General features: G+C 37.9%; 1 protein-coding gene across 2 annotated transcripts in view; it reads left to right on the forward strand.

Moving 5' to 3' along the window:
* Positions 1-16,768: 16,768 nt before the first annotated feature.
* The window catches only part of BARD1 (BRCA1 associated RING domain 1), a 126,209-nt gene continuing 122,701 nt past the window's right edge, over positions 16,769-20,276 (forward strand). For both annotated transcript variants that reach the window (XM_051983611.1, XM_051983612.1), the window contains exon 1: positions 16,769-17,479. In XM_051983611.1, coding sequence (XP_051839571.1) covers positions 17,127-17,479 — 353 coding nt within the window. In that variant the 5' untranslated portion in view covers positions 16,769-17,126. The remainder of the gene's footprint in view (positions 17,480-20,276) is intronic.

Genomic DNA, 20,276 nt, shown 5'->3' on the forward strand with positions numbered 1-20,276 from the left:
TACTGACCCAGACACTTTTAATACAAAGAGATACCAAACAACATGCTTTATGAAATTTAAGGAGTTGTTACTTAAAAGGGAAAATGGAAAGGGTTTCACGGAAGAGATGGCATTTGAATTGGGCTTTAAAAGTTGAACAGGAAAACAGCATAGTGAGGAGAAGAGGGAAGACATTTCAGTCATAAGGTGCACCATGAGCAAAAGAGATATAGGAAACTGCAGGGACAGGAGATTTTCAGGGGACAGAGAAAAGACACCTTTTGGTCTGAATCAGAAAAATATAAAATAAGGTTAAAAAGACAAAATAGTATCAGATTATGGAAGGCTTTGAATTCCAGGAAAGGAAAAAGGCTTTTTATTTAATAGATAATATGAAGTCACTTAATGTTGTGATAGATAGGGGAAGGAGGTGGATTAGTGATAGCAACATTGGTAGCTGCTCCTACAATCTAGGTAGCAAAAGAGTTAGGAGCTCTTCAAAACTAGGACTCTGGAAATTCAGGCTCCATAGCCCATAATACTATAAAAGCCAAGGTCATGATACTCAATCCAAATTTCATTTGACCTTAAGAATAGGGAGTTCACTGTGTTTATGGAAGTGACTTTGAAATTGTATTATCTCAAGTGCCTCTGAGGACTGTCTATAATGCCTTTCATTCATCCTCCATCAAAATGGCACATATTGTAAATTTTCTTCTTGGCAAGAGAGCTAGTCTTCAAGCCTGAGAAGGCACAAGCAGAATGAGAGAAAAAGAAATTCCACCATCTTCTATTCATGTAATATGGTTTACCACATAAAATATAGGGCAAAATTATAAATCCTCTACAAATATTACCATCATTGTTATTATTATTATTATTGAAAGAAAAAGTATTTGTTAAGTGCTTATTATGTACTGCACATGTGCTAAATCAGGGTTCTATAAGTACAAAAGCAAAGATAGCCCTTGTCTTCAAGGAGCTTATATTCTAATGAAGGAAAAAAAAAAAAAAACATGCTAGGAGAGTGGAGGCCAGAGTAGAACTCTGGATTTGAAAGTTAGAAGGATCCTGAATGGGACCACAGAGAAGTGATAGACCCTATCTATCCAACAACAATGGTAGAATTGATTTGATCATGGTTCAAGAGCTAAGAACTGTAACCATAGAGTGGAAAGGAGGAAAGGATACAGATACATATTTCATTCTAAAATGGATTGGGTATCAACTCCTACACTGTATTCCTAATTGACTAGATGGGAGAGAAAAATGGAAGCAATTGGAGAATCATAAAGACACAAAGTCTTATATAAAGGGCAGGATAATAAGGAAGAGGAACTGAACCCGAACCTGCATATTTAAATCTTTATTCATTGTTTTTCAAATCCAGCATTTCTTATATGACTAAAAGAATGAAGAGAGAAATCACAAGGGTAGAAAGACCAGGAGATTTTTTTTTTTTCCTGGCCTGTGGCATTATAAATATTGAAAAGAATAAAGCTCCAATTAAATCGGGAAAGCAATTGTCCTTCAGTTATTTCACTTTGTTTGTTACTCTCCTTCCCTGCAGAGCTTAAATCAAAATTATTAACAATTAAATTATGCCCTAATTAATTATGAAAGACATGAGAGTTATATTTTATAATAGCAGACCATTCAGATGTAGCTAAAACAATCATCTGTTGACCTACAGGTTATATTGAAATATTCTCATCAACAGCTAATCTGTTAATCACTGAGTACTTGCCCCTGGGATACAGACATAAGTATAAGGCTATGACTGTCTTCAGAAGAAGTCATCATTGAATTATTACTATTTAGCTGGCATTTCTCATGAGAAATGCCAGCTAAATAGTAACAATCACATTTATATAGTATATACACATCTGGGCAAATACAACCACTAAATTGATTTTTTTTTTTTTTTTTTGAGGCAATTGGGATTAAGTGACCCATCCAGGGTCACACAGCTAGTAAGTGTTAAGTGTCTGAGATCAAATTTGAACTCAGGTCCTCTTGACTTCAGGACTAGTGCTCTATCCACTCTGCCACTTAGCTACCCTCAAATTTATATTCTTTTAAAAAAACATTTATTTCACAATTTATTTTTCTGCAGTTACTCGTAAAAAAATTTTCCAACATTTACTCCTATAACTTTGAAGAAAGCAAAGTTTAAAAAGTATGCTTCAGTATACTCAGACATCATGAGTTCCTTCTCGAAAATGCATAACATTTTTCATCATAAATCCTTCAGACATGTCTTGGATCATTTAATTTCTGAGAATACCTAAAAGATTCACACCTGATCATCTTATAATATTGCTGTTACTTTGTAAACGAAACATTACACTTTGTCTCAACTCATGGAAATCTTTCCAGGTTTTTCTGAGAGCATCCTGCTCTTCATTTCTTCAAACACAATAGTATTTCATAATTATCACAACCACACAAACTGATATTCTAAATTTAGTTATTTTTCCAATTGTTTAGATCTGACTTTGTGTGAAAAGTGTTTTGTAATTCTATTCATATAGTTCCCTATTACCTCTAGGATAGAATAGAAAATCCTTTGCTGGGAATTTGAAAACCTAGATCCCCTATCCAATAGACTTCCCTGACTTCCTGTTACCTCTAGGATCAAATATAAAATTATTAATTTGGCTTTTAAAGGACTTACTCACCTATCCCCTTCCTATCTTTGCAACCTTATATCTTAGTCCCCTCCAAGTATTCAATGATACATTGCCACTAGCCTCTTCTCTCTTCCTCACACAGATTCTATGCTATTTCTTTTTGTTTGCTTTTAAAAGTTTATTGATGTATTTGTTTTCACCTGGCAAAGATTTACAGATTATGCCTACTTAGTGAAAGGTCAATAGTTAAAAAAACTAAGAATACCCAAAGTACCCACAACAATTCACATCTATCCCACTCTTCCACCTCTCTATTCTTTAAAAATTAACATAAATCTGTTTTCTCCTTTTTGCCTTCACCTACCACTACACTGTGGGGCAGGGGGAATTCTTGTTACAAATATACATAGTCAAGCAAAACAAATCACAAGAAAAAAATATATGTCATTTTTACACCCCTAAATCTTTCATCTTTCTTTAAAGGATTGCATGATTCATCACTAATTGTTCTCTGGAATCTTGAGTGGTCACTGAATTGATCTTAGTTCTTATAGCTTTCAAAGCTGTTTGTTTTTAAAGTGTTATTATTATTATTGTATAAATTATTTTGGTTCTGTTCACTGTGTTCATTAATTTATGAAAGTCATCAAAATAGTTAATTTTTTAAAAATGATGCTATAATATAAATTATCCTCTTGGTTCTACTCACTTCACTCTATATCAGTTTATAAAAATCTTTCCCTGTGTTTTTGAAATCATCTAGTTCTTCATTTCTTATAGAACAATAGTCCTCCATTACATTCATACATTGCAGCCCTAGAATACTCATTTTTACCTTCTGACTTTCCTGGTTCTTTCACAAAGTCTCAGCTAATATCCTACCATCTGTCAGTAGTCTTTTCTGGCTTTCCTTAATTCTAGTACATTACCTTTGTGATCACCTAAAATTTATTCCATATATGCATGTGTACATATGCACATATACATATGTGTACATATACATATATGTATACTTATATGTAATATAAAAATAAAATCTCTCTCTCTTCATCTTTCTTTTATAGATAGTGGCTTTCATGTTGTCTCCCCCCATACCACATACCCCAACTCCTTTTGATGAGGTTTAGGTTTTGGAGTTCCCTTTAGTAGGGAACCAAATGATAAGGTCTAGATTTAGGGAACCAAAATGAGATTAGGATTTCTGGTTGTCAGGGAGTTAAATGATAAGGTCTAGTGGCAGGTTCAGGGTTCAAGGAACCAAATGGAGAGGTTTGGCTCCTCTGTACCTCCTTGGGATTTGGCACAAGGATAGGGAGTTTTGATGAACTCCCTTCTGATGGCGCAGAGATTCTCTGTAAAGGAATTTACAAACCTGAAAACCTAGATTGATAAAAGAGATTTATTATAGGAATTGGGAAGTAAGGTTAGAAATCCTGATAGAGAGGCATAAAGTCTGGTTAGGGAAATAGATGAGGATAAAGAGAGTGTGACACTGGAAAAGAATATTATCCAGTGGGCAGAGGGTCCTTGGCATGGCATGGCAAAGCCTAGCATGGCATAGCATGGCACATTTGGAACTTCTGCAAAAAGAAGATTTTAGTTTGGCTCTTTTATAATAGGAGCTTTGGCTACAAGCTGAAGGGGGCTCGTGGGTAAGGTCCCAAATTAGTTCATCTACTGGCTGGGTTTCAGCTTGGACTGGAATTTGAATTGAATTCAATGAATTTCTTCAATTCAATAGGATTGGAATTCCTTTTCTACATAACAGAATGAAACTGTCTTGTTTGCTTTCCCTCAGGTGGGGGTCCCTCAATGAGGCAGATTTGAAGGAGATTTTCTCCTTCAAGAATTTTTAGAGTTTTGGGTCCCTTCTTCACTTACACTGAGTTTTTGGGGGGCAGGAGCTAATTTTACTTTTTTTTGTATCCCTAGTACTTAGCATAGTGCCTGGCACATATTAGATACTTAATAAATATTGATTGATTGACTTGATTTATTTACCTTTCTAGGATGAATTACTTCATATTTCCCCTTCATATACTCTCCATTCTGATCAAACTATCTGCCAATTATTTCTTGTAGTCTAGCTCCCTTCAAAGTCCTGCTCAGGTGATGCCTTGTACCTGAGATCTTCCTCATTCTTGAAATGTGCATTTACTTATCTGTAAATAAATATAAAATCACTAAAGCCCCATTGGAGCTTTAATTTTTGCTTTCTGTTTACATTGGCACACACAGCACCTTATATACAGTAGGCACTTAAATGTTGGAATTGAATTGAATAGCATGTTAAAGTTTACAACAACAGGATGAGGCAAACAGTTAAATGCCTAGTATTCTCTCTTTTTAAAGATCTCCAAACTTAACTGTTCATGTTCATAGACTTAGTGGCTCAGACTCAGGTCTACGAAATTTGCACAAGTCCTGCATTCTTTCTAATGTGCCTAAAACCTCTATGGTTGATAGGGAGCAACTATGTAGCACAGTGGATAGGATGTGGGAGTTGGAAGCAGGAAGATCAGAGTGTAAATCCTACCTTAGTACTTAGTAAATGTGTAACTATGGGCAAGTCATTCCCATTCTCTCTCAGATTCTGTTTCCTTGGGTGTAATATAGAAATAATAATACCCCCAATCTCATGGGTTCTTGTGAGACTCAATTAAGTTAATATATACAGAACTCAAAATACAATGTGGGAGGGAAAAAATGGTGAAAACACCCAAAATGATCAGGGAGAGTAGGAATTGACTAAACAACTTAAGAACAACAACAAAATGCTAGATATTATTGTAATACAACACTTCAATAGTAGATTGCCTCTCATAGGAACTACCCTGGTCACTTTAATTAATGTGGTTAATTAAATTAATTAGTTGATTCCAAATCAATGGGATTTCTAAAAACTGCTTTACTCTTAACTAGGGAGTATAATGCCAGAGAAATTGAGACAAGATAGACATTAGGGTTTTTAATATTTTAATAATGGAGAATTTGGCTAATGAAGTCATATTAGCCGCTTGGATGGGACTTTTGTCTCAAAGCATCCAGGACCCAGCAAGTAATTCCAGAGACTTTTATAGGGCTCCAGCTATCAGGGGGAAAAAAGTAAGGAGGGGCAGAACACTGGGTGAGTAGAAATTCCAGGAAGGATCATAACTTTTTAATTCTGACAGGTTGGGGGTCAAGAAGGTGGTGAGCAGGAGAGAGAGGTCTGAGGCAGGAGATATCCAAGCTTTTGAGATAAGCCATCTGGAGTTTTATGGCTCACTGGAGCTATAGCTTCAAGGTCCCAATTCTCTCAGTCCTAATGGGGGAAAGAAGGGGAGTTGACCACCAGGGAAACTGAGGCAGAGAAACTTTCAGGATTACAGGAAGACATTTGACAATGAAAGCTCAGGAACTATATATCTTCCATGTCCATTTCAGACTTTTGCCATGGACTCGTCAAGAATACCCATTACAGGTAAAAAGAAGCATCTGAGTTAAGAGTGAAGTGAGAAGTTAGCATATTGTCACAGACTTCCACTGGCTCCTTGGGGATGATCACATAAAGTATAATTTCTGTTGTTGTTGTTAATAGTATCCTCCCCCTCCCCTCCTCTATCAACCATAGAGGTTTTAGGCACATTAGAAAGAATGCAGGACTTGTGCAAATTTCGTAGACCTGAATCTGAAATCATGGCTACTAAGTCTATGAACATGAACAGGTAAGTTTGGAGATCTTTAAAAAGAGAGAATACTAGGCATTTAACTGTTTGCCTCATCCTGTTGTTGTAAACTTTAACATGCTATTCAATTCAATTCCAACATTTAAGTGCCTACTGTATATAAAAGACCATTTATAGCATTCATTTTCACAAGATTTTGAGTTCCTAATTTTTCTCCCTTTCCTCTCCTCTTCCTAAAAGGCAGGCAACTTGATATAGGCTATATATAAGCAGCTATCCAAAACATAAATCCATATTAGTCACATTTATGAAAGAAGAAACAGATCAAGAGAATTAAAAAAAAAAAAAAAGAATAAAGTAAGTGAAGAAAAGTATGCTTTAATCTGCATTCAGAGTCCATCAGTCTCTCTCTAAACTTTTGTATTTGCCCTGGATCATTGTGTTGCTGAGAAGAGCTGAATCACTTATAGTTGATCATCACACAATGTTGCTGATACAGTGTACAATGTTTTCTTGGTTCTTTTCATTTTGCATCCATTCATGCAAGTCTTTCCAAGTTTTTCTGAATTTGCCTGTTCATTTCTTACTGCACACTAATATTCCATTTCATTCATCAACCATAGCTTGTTCAGTCATCTCCCTAATAATGGCCATCACCTAAATTTCCAATATTTTGTCACCATGAAAAGGGCTGCTATAAATATTTTTGCACATGAAGATCTTTCCCCCTTTTTAATGATTTCTTTGGAATATAGATCTATCATTTCTGTTTTTAAATGAATTTTCTAGCATTTCAAATGAGCTTTTCCTTGTGGTGCAACAACATGTAGAGAGGTTATCAAATAAGGTATTGGCAGAAGAAAATAAGGGGTAGAAAGATAGAAGGGTAACAAACCCAAGGAGTCCCTAATGAATTATGTTTTTATTAATACACTAAAAAAATTTTGTTCTCACTTCTCGGTTAGCTATGCTTCTGTGCTCATAGAACATCAATAGTTACAGTTACAGGGTTTGGGAGAAATCCAGCAATAAACAAACAAAAATTCCTTTGCCAATTAAAAAATGCCAACTTGTGAAAATTTTCAACTGGCTCTCTGCATGTTTAATTGGTGTTATAATCATCACAGAATCATAAAGCTGGAAGGCATCTTGGAGATCACCTTTCCTAATATCTTGATTTGATAAATGAGACTTTCAATTTTCTCAGCTATAAAATGAGATGGTAGGATTCTAGCTGGAAGGGACTTTAGAAATCATTTTAGGAGTGAGAAAATGGAAGCTAAATGACTTGCCCAAAGTCTCATGGATAGTAATTCTCATACTTTAGATTTGATATAAATGTCTTTGGCAAGCAAAGCTGGTTCCTTCCTTCCAGTGCTCTGTTTCATTTCCTTGAATGGGACTGTTTGGAGCAAGCTCAGATTCCACCTATTAGAAGAGGCCTTTTCTGCTTCCCCCCCAGGAAATATCTTTTCCTCTTAGATCTTCATGACTTCTTCTTGTTCTTGTTTGTCCTTTCTCGAAAGAGAAACTGGAAAGGTGACATGCAAGTAAATTGGATTTAAGAGAGGAAGACAATTTTGGACCGAATTCAAAATTTAGGTCTCATTCTCCTGGTCTGCAGAAAGAGATTTCTGGAAACTGGGGCCGAGGAACATCTCTTGGTGGCCACCCCCTGCGATCTATAACCTCTTTCGCCCTCCAGAGAGAGAGACTGGCGGTCAGACTAAGCCAAAGGCTTATCTTGGTGGGAACCTCCAAATGAAATAACTCAGGCAATAAAATTCTTGTAATTTAGAAATCATTTATTGTTTATTTACCTGCCAGGACAGACTCTCAGTAGAGTGCCATCATTTGTAGACATCATTTATCTCACTTTCCTCTCCAGAGCCATGGGGTCTAGTGGCCAGTTATAGATCAGATGACTTGAGATGGCCCTGCATGCAGCAGTAAATGGACAAAAGACTGGCCCCCTGATTCCTGGGTCAAGGGGCCTCAGGCTTATGGGAAAATGTTGCTTAAACTAAATTAATGGAAGTATTATGTTCAGACAGAATACTTGCCTAACAATGTCAGACATCCTGTAAGCTCCCCAGCATCCCCCTTCTCGAGCAAGAAGTCGAGTCACTGTTGTAACCATAAGGCAGAACAAGAATTGCTTATAAGCCTGTCTCTATTTGGTTCAGGATGGTACTCTACTGAGAGTCTGTCCTGGCAGGTAAATAAACAATAAATGATTTCTAAATTACAAACACCTTGGCTGTCCTGAATTTTATTGCCTGAGTTATTTCATTTGGAGGTTCCCACCAAGATAAGCCTTTGGCTCACTCTGACAGCCAGTCTCTCTCCCTGGAGGGCGAAAGAGGTTATGGATCGCAGGGGGTGGCCACCAAGAGATGTTCCTCGGCCCCAGTTTCCAGAAATCTCTTTCTGCAGACCAGGAGAATGAGACCCAAATTTTGAATTCGGTCCAAAATTGGCACAGAGCATCCTAAAAGCCAGTTGTAGTTAATAAGATTTTGAGGGGCTCCTGCAGCTGCCTAACTATCCTGCAGCCACCTGTCTGGTCTAGTGAGTACTCCTATATCTGTAGCAAGTGGGGTAAGCTGGATGCAGTTCTAAAGCCCCCTTGCTGACCTCCACAGGACTCTGTGTGATGGTCCTGGGTGTGATGGTCTGTGAGATCATCTGGTCTGATCTGATTCTGAGTGCTTTTTGGGGGCATTCTTTTAGTTGTATGTGTTTTGTGTGATTTGTCTGTCTGTTTTGTTAATTTAAGAACTCTGCTAAGATAAGCAGAGCATTTTTAAGAATAATGATTGAGAAATTTGGGAATTGGTTATTTGAAAATTTGCTTGTGATTTTAAACTTTTTAACCTGTTGTACTAATTTGTAAATAAATGGAACTTGGCCATTTTAACCTGACAGGAAAGTTTTTCCCTTAAAGCAGTTTTCAGAGCCTGCTAGAGTAGAGAGCAATAAAAACCTTATCTGATTAAAACTTAGAAAGAAAAGAAAAATGATTAGCAACTTTGAGATGATTCTGAAAATTGTGAGAAATAATTTTGCTATTGCCTTTGCATGCTAGATCTGTTCATTCTGAGGATAAGATCTTGGGATTTGTTTAAATATTGATACCTTTATTACTAAAGATAAAAAAAGCAGCCTGATTTAGTTAGAGCAATAAAATTCAAGCTCTGCCTGGACAGATAAGAGAGATGCTAATTGCTGTCAGGCAACACTCAGGCAGGAAAAAAAAAAAAAAGAAAAAAAACTTCTATAAAAAATTTGATTTGATTCAGTTTAAATGTTAACATTGTAAGTTATGTTTTATGGAGTTATCTAGCTATTCACTATATTGTTAATCTTAGAAGTTTTGAAAAGAACTGGAAAGAAGAATGCAGGTGATTTATGAAGGATTGGTTTGTAGGAACAATTAAAGGTTTGCATGATTTTAGGAAGTAAGAGAAAGGTTTTTGGCAGTAGGAAGAAGTGGTGGGGGAGAGAGAAACAGGAAGAGGGTCCTTTGTCTTCAAAGATAAAGATTCAACTCACTCTCTCCCCACCTCCACTGCTTCCTGCTACTTTAGCAGTGGAGCGTCTAGGTAGGAAAGTTGTTGGAGATTGTTTAAGTATGTAGCAGGAAAGAAGGAGAAAGTTGGGAATCTGGTAGACTTGGGAAGAAACTGATGGGCTACATCTTGAGAAGGATTCCCGTGTAAGAAATTGAGTGGGGAACCTGAGGAAATTTTTGTTCAGGAGTGCAGGAGTGGGGGAAGTGTGGCTACATGGAGTTCTCTCCTCCCCTCACCCTGCTAAGTGTGTTCCAGCCATATTTTTTTTTTTTAAAATCAAGTTATTGCCAATGCAGCAAACTGATTTAAAGGGGCAGGCTTACTTTTAGGTTAATTGACTGAATATTTGTTTCTTGATACATAATGGTTTTCTTGTTTGAGGAATGTGGTCATATGTGATCCATACTTTGGTAGGATTATTTCTAAAAGTTTAAAGAATCTTTCAGATTCTCTTATGTGGTATTTGGACGTTCTGTATAAGTTTTAAATTGATTGTATCAGGTCATCCTGAGGTTATTTAAAAGGCCTCTGAAAATAATAGTTTTTCTTTGTCCTTTTGAAAATGTTTCTGTTATGGACAATATGCAATTTGGGATCTTTTTTCTATATATTGGGTATTTTAAAAGCAAACTGATCTATATGTATAATGTTCATTTATGAAACATCTACTTGGATAATTGTTTTAAGTTGTGAACTTATTGGGACAAATTTCTTACTGTCATCACTATAAGGTTATGGTAAATATTTGTTTAGGATTTATCAGAAATTTGATTAATGGAATCTACTATTGGAGGTAATATTTCTTGGGCTTATAGTTAATTAGTTAATGCTTTCTGGGAGTTTTAAAGCTCCACTCTCTGACAGTTAGTGGGACAATTTATTGGAATAAAACTGAGTTAAAGCTATTTTATCCTGTATGTGCTAAAGGTTGAGTTTTGATTGCTTGTGTTATGCTATATTTAAGTTCTTTGCAGTTTTTCCTCCCATAACTGATCTTTATGGTCAGAACAATGGTCAACAGAATTATTAATGCAATTCAATTATGTCATACCTTGCTGTTTTCAGTCTGACTATATGTAATTACTGTATCCTAAATGCTTGGGCAAATAAGTATTTTGCCTGGTCATCTGTCTGTTATTGGGTATTTGTGTTTGTTTGTTTGTTTGTTTGTTTGTTTTAAGGTTTCTAAATGATAGAGGACAATTAACAATGGTCTGTGAGACCTAACTGCTGTTAAAACTTGAGACTACAGCTGGTGCCTGTCCTGTAAAGCAGTCATCTCTTCACATAGGAAGCTGCTGGCTTTTCACATTTTGCAGCAGTTTGTGGACCAGTCTTTTTATCTCAGACTGTTCTAACCTTTATTTGTGAGATTTGTGTCAAATCACGGATAGTGACTTGCTTCTAGGACCTTGATCAGCTTTGATTGTCAGTATGGCACACCCACCCTCTGCATGGAGTGAGAGCCACCGACCATCTTTACCAGGATGCAGTTTTGGCTGAGAAGCTTTGTCCCCTCACATCTGATGGACTGATATGGGGGACTATGGGAGTAGTTGATGACTGACTGTTAAACCTTGACTGGGTCATCTGTTACTGTGTGTTTGAGATTTGAGATGGGAGTTGTTAAAACTATGTAACTGTTACTGTCATGTTTGAGGGATTTTTTAGGAAATGCTACTGTACTAGTCTGTTATGTATAGGGATTTTGATTCACTCTTTGTGAATGTGACCATGTGAATGACCATGTGAAATGGTCATTTGATAATTCCTTTCCGTGAGAAAAAAAAAGGGAGGATGAGATAGAACATTAGGGAAACTGGTATATTTTTCTAAAAATACCTGAAAGAATGGGAACCCCTAGCTCCTATTCACTTTGCTTTAGGCACTTCTACCCTACCCCCTATCTCACTAGTTCAGATGCTTTAGCTTTGGAACCCCTTATTCTGTCAGAATTGCCCTAGACTCAGTTATTGGGATTATTATTATTTTTTTTAAGAAACAACCAGAAATCAGACACTTGTCTTGGGACTGGTAGTCTCTCTGATCTGTTTTTCCAGTCCTGTACCCCAGTTCATTAATTAGTATTGCAGCAATCTCAAAGGACTTTATAGTTTGATATCAGGCATCTAAAAGTTTGGGGTTTGCCTGTTGTGATGGTCTAACTGTTCGTAATCTGCTCTGCAATCTGATCCTTTCTGCAGTCCTGTCTGTTCCTCTGGGCAGAGGTAAAGCTACTCCAAGACTTGAACTTCTCCCCTGGAGAAGGCTGCCTCTCTGAATAGGCCTTGTGCCCTTGAGCCCTGCTGCACTCAATTGAGTTGAGTGCACAAATGACTGCAGACCACCTAACTCACAATGAACTGTCCATCTCAAACTGGATTGTCTGGCTGAGATGTGCCCCAACTGCAGAGGACCTGACATGCTTGCAATAGGGAGCCTTTGTACTGCTCTTAATCAGGGAGAGACTTGTCCTTGAATTTTTTTTCTTTTCTAGTTTTATTTTGGTTTATTTTCTTCACATAGGATTCAGAAAAGAGAGAGTATAGAATGTTTTGCCACAGTCCTCTAAATTGTTCTGACTCAGTTTCCCTAAATTGTTCTGCCTCAATCCCCTTAGTTGCAAAACCCCTCTCTATTTCATTGAAGACTGAGGGCCATTTGCTCTAAAGTTATAAATTGTTAATGTGAGACTCAAGATAAGGGGGAGTTCAGACTTCCTGGCTCTTATCAGAATGTCCAGTGTCTCCCACCATGCTGTCAGAACCAGATTGCTGTTCCCACTCTCAGTGTTCTGACTCCGCCCCTACCTTGGTCTAACTCACATTCACCACTGGATACTTTGAGAATATAGTCCTGTCCAGTCAATCAAACTCTCCAATTAATAGAATGTTGGGAGCTCTCTGATCTCTATCTTGCCTCAGTTTCTCCAGCCTTATATTTGCCTTCTTATCTCTCAGGTTGATGCAGACTCTAGAGAGTCTCATCACCCATTTAGAAAAATCATGGACTCCCTAGCAGAGGTTGTTAAGTCTGGCGGGGGTCATTAGGGAATTGCTCGCCCCTTGCGTAAGTGGTTGGATGACCAGGAGGCCAGTTGTAAGGCTTCAATGTCCTGATATCAGTCACTCTAATCACAGGTCCAGTCCTCTTGTTGCTTCTCCTCCTCCTCCTAGCTCCCTGCGTAATTATTCCCTGTTGGCCTCAGATGAGTCACAACTATGAACATAAAAAGGGGGGAGTGAAATGGATAAAAGACTGGCCTCCTTATCCCTGGGTCAAGGGGCCTCAGGCTTATAGGAAAATGTTGCTTAAACTAAATTAAGGGAAGTGTTATGTTCAGACAGAATGCTTGCCTAACAATGTCAGACATCCTGTAAGCTCCCCAGCATCCCCCTTCTCGAGTGAGAAGTCGAGTCACTGTTGGAACTGCAAGGCAGATTAAGAATTGTTTATAAGCCTGTCTCTATTTGGGTTTGGGACGGTACTCTACTGAGAGTCCATCCTGGCCAGTAAATAAACAATAAATAATTTCTAAATTATAAACATCTTGGCTGTCCTGAATTTTATGGCCTGGGCTATTTCAGTAGGAGATTTTGACCTTTTTAAGCTAAGATCTTCAATAGGTCTCTATTTGTCTGAGGTTGCACCAGTGATTAAGGCTACGTAGCAACTGAGGCAAAGAATCTCCTCTTTCACCTAGTCAAAAACAAAACAAAACAAAACAAAACAAAAAAATAATTATTTAGTTTAAATTTATTTAAATAAATCTGGGAGGGGAAGACCCTCAGGATTTCTGGCCAAAGCAGAAATGATTCCTATTTACATTCAATCTGAGTCAGTCAAAACCCAAACAATGATCAAATGGGGCTTGGCCTGGGACTTATTGGTGGCGATTGAGAATCAGATTGGTTTTGTTTTAAGGTATGGTCCTTATGAAAGAAATCCAGTAAATCCAGTAAATCTTAAGACATCTTGGGAGGGTTCAAAGATCCAAAAGAAGGGGAAAAAAAAAAAAAAAACTTTTAAGATCATTTGTAGGTAAGGATATGATACCCTATATGGACAGAGTGAGGGAAAGAAGGAAAGAACCAAGGAAGAGAGGAAGGGAGGAAGGGAGGGGGGAAAGAGAGGTAAGAATAAAGGAAGGAAGGAAGGAAGGAAGGAAGAAAGGGAAGAGGGAGGGAAGGAAGGAAGTAACAGAGGAAGGGAGAAAAGGAGTGAAGCAGAGAGAAAGGAAAGAAGGTAGAAAAGAGAATGGGAAGAAAGAAGAAAAGAAGGAAGGAAGAGGGAGGAAGGAAAGAAAAAAAGAAAAGGGGAAGGGAGTGTATGGGATAGAGTACTAGAATCCCTTACCCAAATTAACTACTCTGAGGCATCTTCAGATACAAACAGAGAACATTTATTTGGTCCTTGCAAGGAGAGGGCCAAGCACACCAGCTGAGCAGACACTGCAGTTCCGGGCTCTAATCTCCTAGCCTTATGTGTGGCCTAAACCCGGAAACAGGGAATGAATTATACAGCAAAAGACTTGGATTCATTGGATGGATTGGAAAGGAAGTAACCATTCACTAATGGTCAGCAATGCTGTCTACTTCCTGTGGGACACTTGATTTCCTGAAACTTAGGCCTGAGGTCTGACCTACTCCATCTCATAGACTTTTTGAGAAATCTTCACCTGGATCTGTAGAGGTTGGTAAGAGGACCCCAAAAGTTTGGGGTCACAGACTGATGTTGAGAGATATCTCAAAAGAATTTGCAATCTTGAACCCATTTCCTAATCAAGGGGGAAAGTTTATTGGAATTGTAATGCCAACTGAAGCAAACTGAGCTCCAGAAGAGATTAGAATGGAACACAGAGGAAGGAGACAGAGTTGGATCAGAGCTTCTAGGCCATAATTTTGTGGACTAGAGATAGAATTGAGGAGTGGTCTCAAGAATTTGGTTATCACTGACCAGCAGATTTAGGACTATCCTAAGGCCAGAAGACTTTAGAATCATTGGCAATTTGTTAGAACAATAGCACTCTAAGGTTAGAGAGTCTCAGGATCACCATCTTCCCTAAAGTCTAAGGAAATAAACATTCCTACATTCCTATACCAGAAGACCCTTACAATCACTGATTGTCAGGGGAGCTCAAAATCGTTTTTGTCTACCCTACAAGCTACATTACAACATTCCCATTCAGGAGGAAGGAGGAAAGTTTTCCAACTGACCAGTTCCAGTTTATAGTTCAGCTCTACTCACAAAGGTTGATAAGACAAAAATAATAATTAAGGAGAACCCCCCCCCCAAAAAAAAAAAAATTCCCACTTACTTTTTTGAACAGTTTCAAATCTTCAAAAAAAATTTTTTTTAATTGCATCTTTGGTCCTCAGAAAGTCCAAGAACCATAATGGGGGTGGGAGAAGGTAGGCTGTTTAAACTTAAGCCTTGAAAAGAATAATCATAGCTAGCATTTATTTAACATTTTAAGTTACAACTCTGGCTTGTAGGTCTATTCCTGTTTACTATTTTTGTGAGAGGGGAGATTACTTTCCCTCTCCCAGAATGCTACTTACCTCCTGATGAAGAGGTAATGAAATAGGCACAGAATAAATTTTTAGACCTAGCCAACATATGGATTTGTTTTGCATCATGTTTATATGTTATAAGAAAAGAGTCTTTTATTTTTAATTGGAGGTAGAGATGGGATTTGAGGGGAATTCATGACAGTAATGACCCCACCCCCAAAAGAGGGTTATTTAGAAAACAAGGTCCTTAGAAAAGGGCATTTATGACTCAGATTGAATGAAAATAGAAATCATTCCTGCTTTGGTCAGAAATATTGAGGGTCTTCCCTTCTCCTCTCTGGATCCAGAGAAAGGAAGACCTGAGTTCAAATTAAGACTCATATATTTGCTATCTGTGAGATTCTGGACAAGACATTTAATCAGTTTGCCTCAATCAATCAATATTAAATACCTACTTCATTCCAGGCTCTATGCTAAGTCCTCAGGATACAAAAAAGGGCAAAAAATAGTCCCTTCCCTTCCTTGTCTGAAAGATGCAGATACTAAAAGAACCTCAGAGTTTATTGTGCCAATCAAATGAAATAATTGTAAAATGTCTGTCACATAGAAAGTACTATGTAAATATGAACTCTTATTATTCTAGCTATTAAATAAACAAAAAAATTCACAAGGAGAGTCAGACTGACGGGATAGCTTCGAAATGAGGAAGGTGAATTTCTTATACAGTCTAAGTAAAGTTTTAAGTTTATTAAAACATAATTAAGTTTATTCAAATTTAGAATTGCTTTAAGAGATTCAGGTCACCCTTGTATATATAACAAATTCAAAATTTGAAACCACACTAAGACTTTTGGATAAACTCCAATATAATTAATGAAAGATTACTTAACTTTAGTTAAATAAGCTTACTTAAAAAAAAAAATTTAAATTAAAAAAAATTAGAATTGCACTAATATTTTTGGGACACCCTTGTATAACAAAATTAAGCCACGAAGTTTTAAATGTATTAAAGCTTAATGAAAGATTACATACTTTAGTTAAATTTATTTTTTAAAAAATTGGAACAACATAATTCTGAGACACTTGTATGATAAAATTCAACCACGAAGTTTTATATTGTATTAAAGCTTAAAGACGACACATTTTAATTAAGCTTATTAAAATTTAAGAGTGTACTCAGTTTTGGGACACCCCCGTATAACAAATTCAGTTACAAAAGTTTTATGTGTATTAAAGGTTAATTAAAGATTATATTTTAATTAAGTTTATTAAAATTAGGAAGTGCACTAAGACTTTTTTGGGACATCCCTATATAACAAATTCAGTTACAAAGTTTTAAGTGTACTAAAGGTTAATTAAAGATTATATTTTAATTAAGTTTATTAAAAATAGGAAGTGCATGAAGACTTTTTGAGACACCCTTTATAACAACAAGATCCAACCACAAAGTTTTTGGTGTCTTCCGGCTTCTTTAAAGATGACACATTTTGGTTAATCTTATTAGCATTTAGAGCTGGCGTTTAAGACTTAGCGGGGGGAGACGAAGAAATTGAGCCGTCACCCCGAGATTCGCGGTTTCACGTGTAGTATAATTTGCATTCATTGTCAGGTGAACTGGAAAGCTTCCAGGGTCAAGTTCAAGTGCACTCGGTCGCAGACATTCACTTAAAATAAGGAAGAGGGGAGGGTGTTAGAGTGACAGCCTCCGCAGGGTTCCGAAGGCGCTCTGGTCCTTGCTACCCAGAAGCAGAGGGGGGGATGGGGGTGGGGTCAACCTCAGTCTCCAGGCCCGTCCCTATCCCGCCCCCTCAGAGGCTTTTCCCGCGCTCGGCGCCCCGCCCCTCCTTCGAGCGCGCGCGCGGCTGCCAGCTTCTGGCGGGACCCCAACCCGGCTTTGCCCGGGAAGTTTCTACAGTCGTAGAAGTTTCCTGTGGCTGGTGCTGGGGCGCTGGGATGCAGCGCGAGCCGCCGCTGAGGGTCCGCTCCGGGAACCAGCAGTGTCCGGAGCCCATCATGCAGCCGGCCGGAGCAGGGGGCAGCGGGACCGGAGTCTGGGCCCACAGCTGTGAGGCCCTGGAACAGCTGGAGACGCAGTTGCGCTGCTCGCGCTGGTAACTCTCGGCAGCCCCTTCCTCTTCCCCTTCCCCTCCCCCTGCCTACACCTGGGGCGTGGGTGGAAAGCGGAAAAGCGCCCCTCCCCCTCCCCTTTTCCTCCCCCTTCCCCCCCTCCCCGGGCCCTGCACAACGTGCCCGGAGGGCGCCTCTTCCCCCGGGACCCCCAAGAAACTTGCTTGTTGGATTGCTTCTTGTTTGATCTGAAAACCCAAATGCATGAATACAGAGCAGATACAATCACTGGATTTTATCAAATTTTACTTCTTTTATTTGGGCTATCAGGAATTTGATTTTCAAAAAGGAGCAAAGCATGAAGGAGGAAGGGCGCTGGGAGAAAATCGAGGGTCCGAAGGGCCCTCAGTAGCTGTTGGCTGGGTAACCATTGGACTCTCTTGTATCACTTGGGTAGGGGGTGGGGTTTAGTGGGCTTGATTGGTGATTGGGACGGAAGCTCCGCCGTGTGCTGTTATTTCTAGTGTTGCACTTGAGTTTGAAAGTCAACTTTTTTGCCTCTGTACCATTGCCATGCCTCTCTTGGATTTGTTTTAGTAAATAGTTTTGTGTTAGAATAAATTTAAAATGCACTAAATTATATAACAACAAATATAACCATATTATATTTATAAAAATGTAAGTATAATTAGCAGTAAATGTAATAAATTGAATCCAGTGAATGTTGATAGGTTTTTGTTCAAGCCTTTTGGTTTTCAGATAAAAACTATTCACAGAAATTTGTTGCATCAAAGAGAGAAGCTTGGTTTGTTGAAACATGGCTGATTTCACTTTTTTTTTTCTTCCTTTTGGTAGGTTTAGTTATGCTTTTGGAAAGATGAGGATTTTTGATTTTGCCAGCTGAAAATTGGAAACTTAAAAACAGTGTTAGATGCTTTGATAATTGGAGAGAAAAAAGTTTCTTGCAATACACAAACTTGTTTCTTTTTTCTGTGTTTGTTGGGATGCCCTGCAAGAGGTGGAGAGCAGTCAGTTGTGGTAGTCTTGATTTAAATACTTGAAATTTCCTTTTATACAGGGTCATCTTCTGCCCATCATATCTTTTATTATACTGTAGAAAGCAAAGGCCTTAAAAAACCTTAGTGCTACTTACTTATTCTACAAATTTAGGAAAGTGAGGCTGAGAAGTAAAGGACCTTTTTAGAGGACACACAGATACATATATAATAGCTAGATTGTAGATGGATAAACTGAAAAAAATGATTAAGGGTAGGTATGCCTAGAAGATAGATAAACTGCTTGTGTGTGTTTGTTGTGATGAATATTACTGTTCTTTAGGAAATAATGAAGATGATGACTATAGAGAAGAATAGAAATATTTGCATAAACTAATGAATCAGCAAGCAATTATTGGTTTGTGACTGTGGATCATGAAGCACTTAACTCTGGACTGAGTTACAAAGCCTGGAATTAGGAAAAATCATCTTGAGTTCAGATGTAACCTAAGATACTAACTGTATGACTCTGGGCAAATCACTTTTCCTCTTTTGCCTCAGTTTCCTCATCTGTAAAATGATCTGGGGAAGGAAATGGCAAATCACTCATGTGTCTCTTGAGAAAAACCCCAATGGGACTGACAGGACTTAGGACTGAATGAACATCAACAAACATAAAACTTGTGACTACAAATCAAAGCTTTTAAGGGGAGCTTGGATTCTTAAGAGGTGAGACCAGATAAAAGAGGAAGCCTAATTTCCCAGTCCAAGGTGTTTTTTGGGAGATGAAATATGAGGATGATGTCAGGAATGTTGGCAGTATGATATGGAGGTAAATGAGAAGCTATTTGTAGGCCCTGATGAAAGCCCTTCCATGGTGGACAGAGCTGGAGGTTTGTAAGAGGGGAATGATGACGTTATTATCATGCTGGTTCTAACTCAGTGGACAGGACTTGAGGTCTAAAGTAAAGATATTTTTTTGGTGGAAGGTGAAATTACCCAAAATTAGGGAAAAGGACTTTCTTCTCCCTCTTCCCATGCCCTCGTGGGATACTGGGAATGAATATAAAGCAGAAGTAAGTGCAGCTCTAGAGAAAATGATTTAGTGGCAAAAAATTATTGAAGCAGGACTTTGGAGGATTCTTGAAGATATGAAATTTATCTCTGTCAACCCCAAGCACTAATTTGGGAAAGGTGGGGGAAGGAGACATGGATTTGGGGAATGGGTTCCAACTAACTAGACAACTATGAATATTCCCTAAAAAAGGGAATAGACATTTTATTAGTGAGGGAATGGGTGGAGTATCTGGACTTGCAGATCTGATACTTCCTATTGCCAGGGTGACCACAGGTAAATTTCAGAACCCCATTTTCCTTATCTGTAAAATGGAAATATCTCCACTGTCTTATGAAGTGGTTGTGAGACTCTGAAATGGTGTATATAAAGCTAATTTAAAGTTTTATATATATAAAATTTGTTATTATCCTGTAAATGATTCTTCATATACTAAAATAATATCCAAATAGATATAGAGGAAATAGGAAGACATTTGGGGGAAAAAATTGCACATTTTGTTTTTGACTCTTTTTTTTTTTTAATTTTATTTTATTTAATAATAACTTTGTATTGACAGAATCCATGCCAGGGTAATTTTTTTACAACATTATCCCTTGCACTCGCTTATGTTTCGTTTTTTTTCCCTCCCTCCCTCCAACCCTCCCCCCCCCCAAGATGGCAAGCAGTCCTATATATGTTAAATATGTTGCAGTATATCCTAGATATAATACATATTTGCAGAACCAAACAGTTCTCCTGTTGCACAGGGAGAATTGGATTCAGAAGGTA

The sequence above is a fragment of the Antechinus flavipes genome, chromosome 3, assembly GCF_016432865.1.
Source record: "Antechinus flavipes isolate AdamAnt ecotype Samford, QLD, Australia chromosome 3, AdamAnt_v2, whole genome shotgun sequence".
NCBI classification, from domain to species: domain Eukaryota; kingdom Metazoa; phylum Chordata; class Mammalia; order Dasyuromorphia; family Dasyuridae; genus Antechinus; species Antechinus flavipes.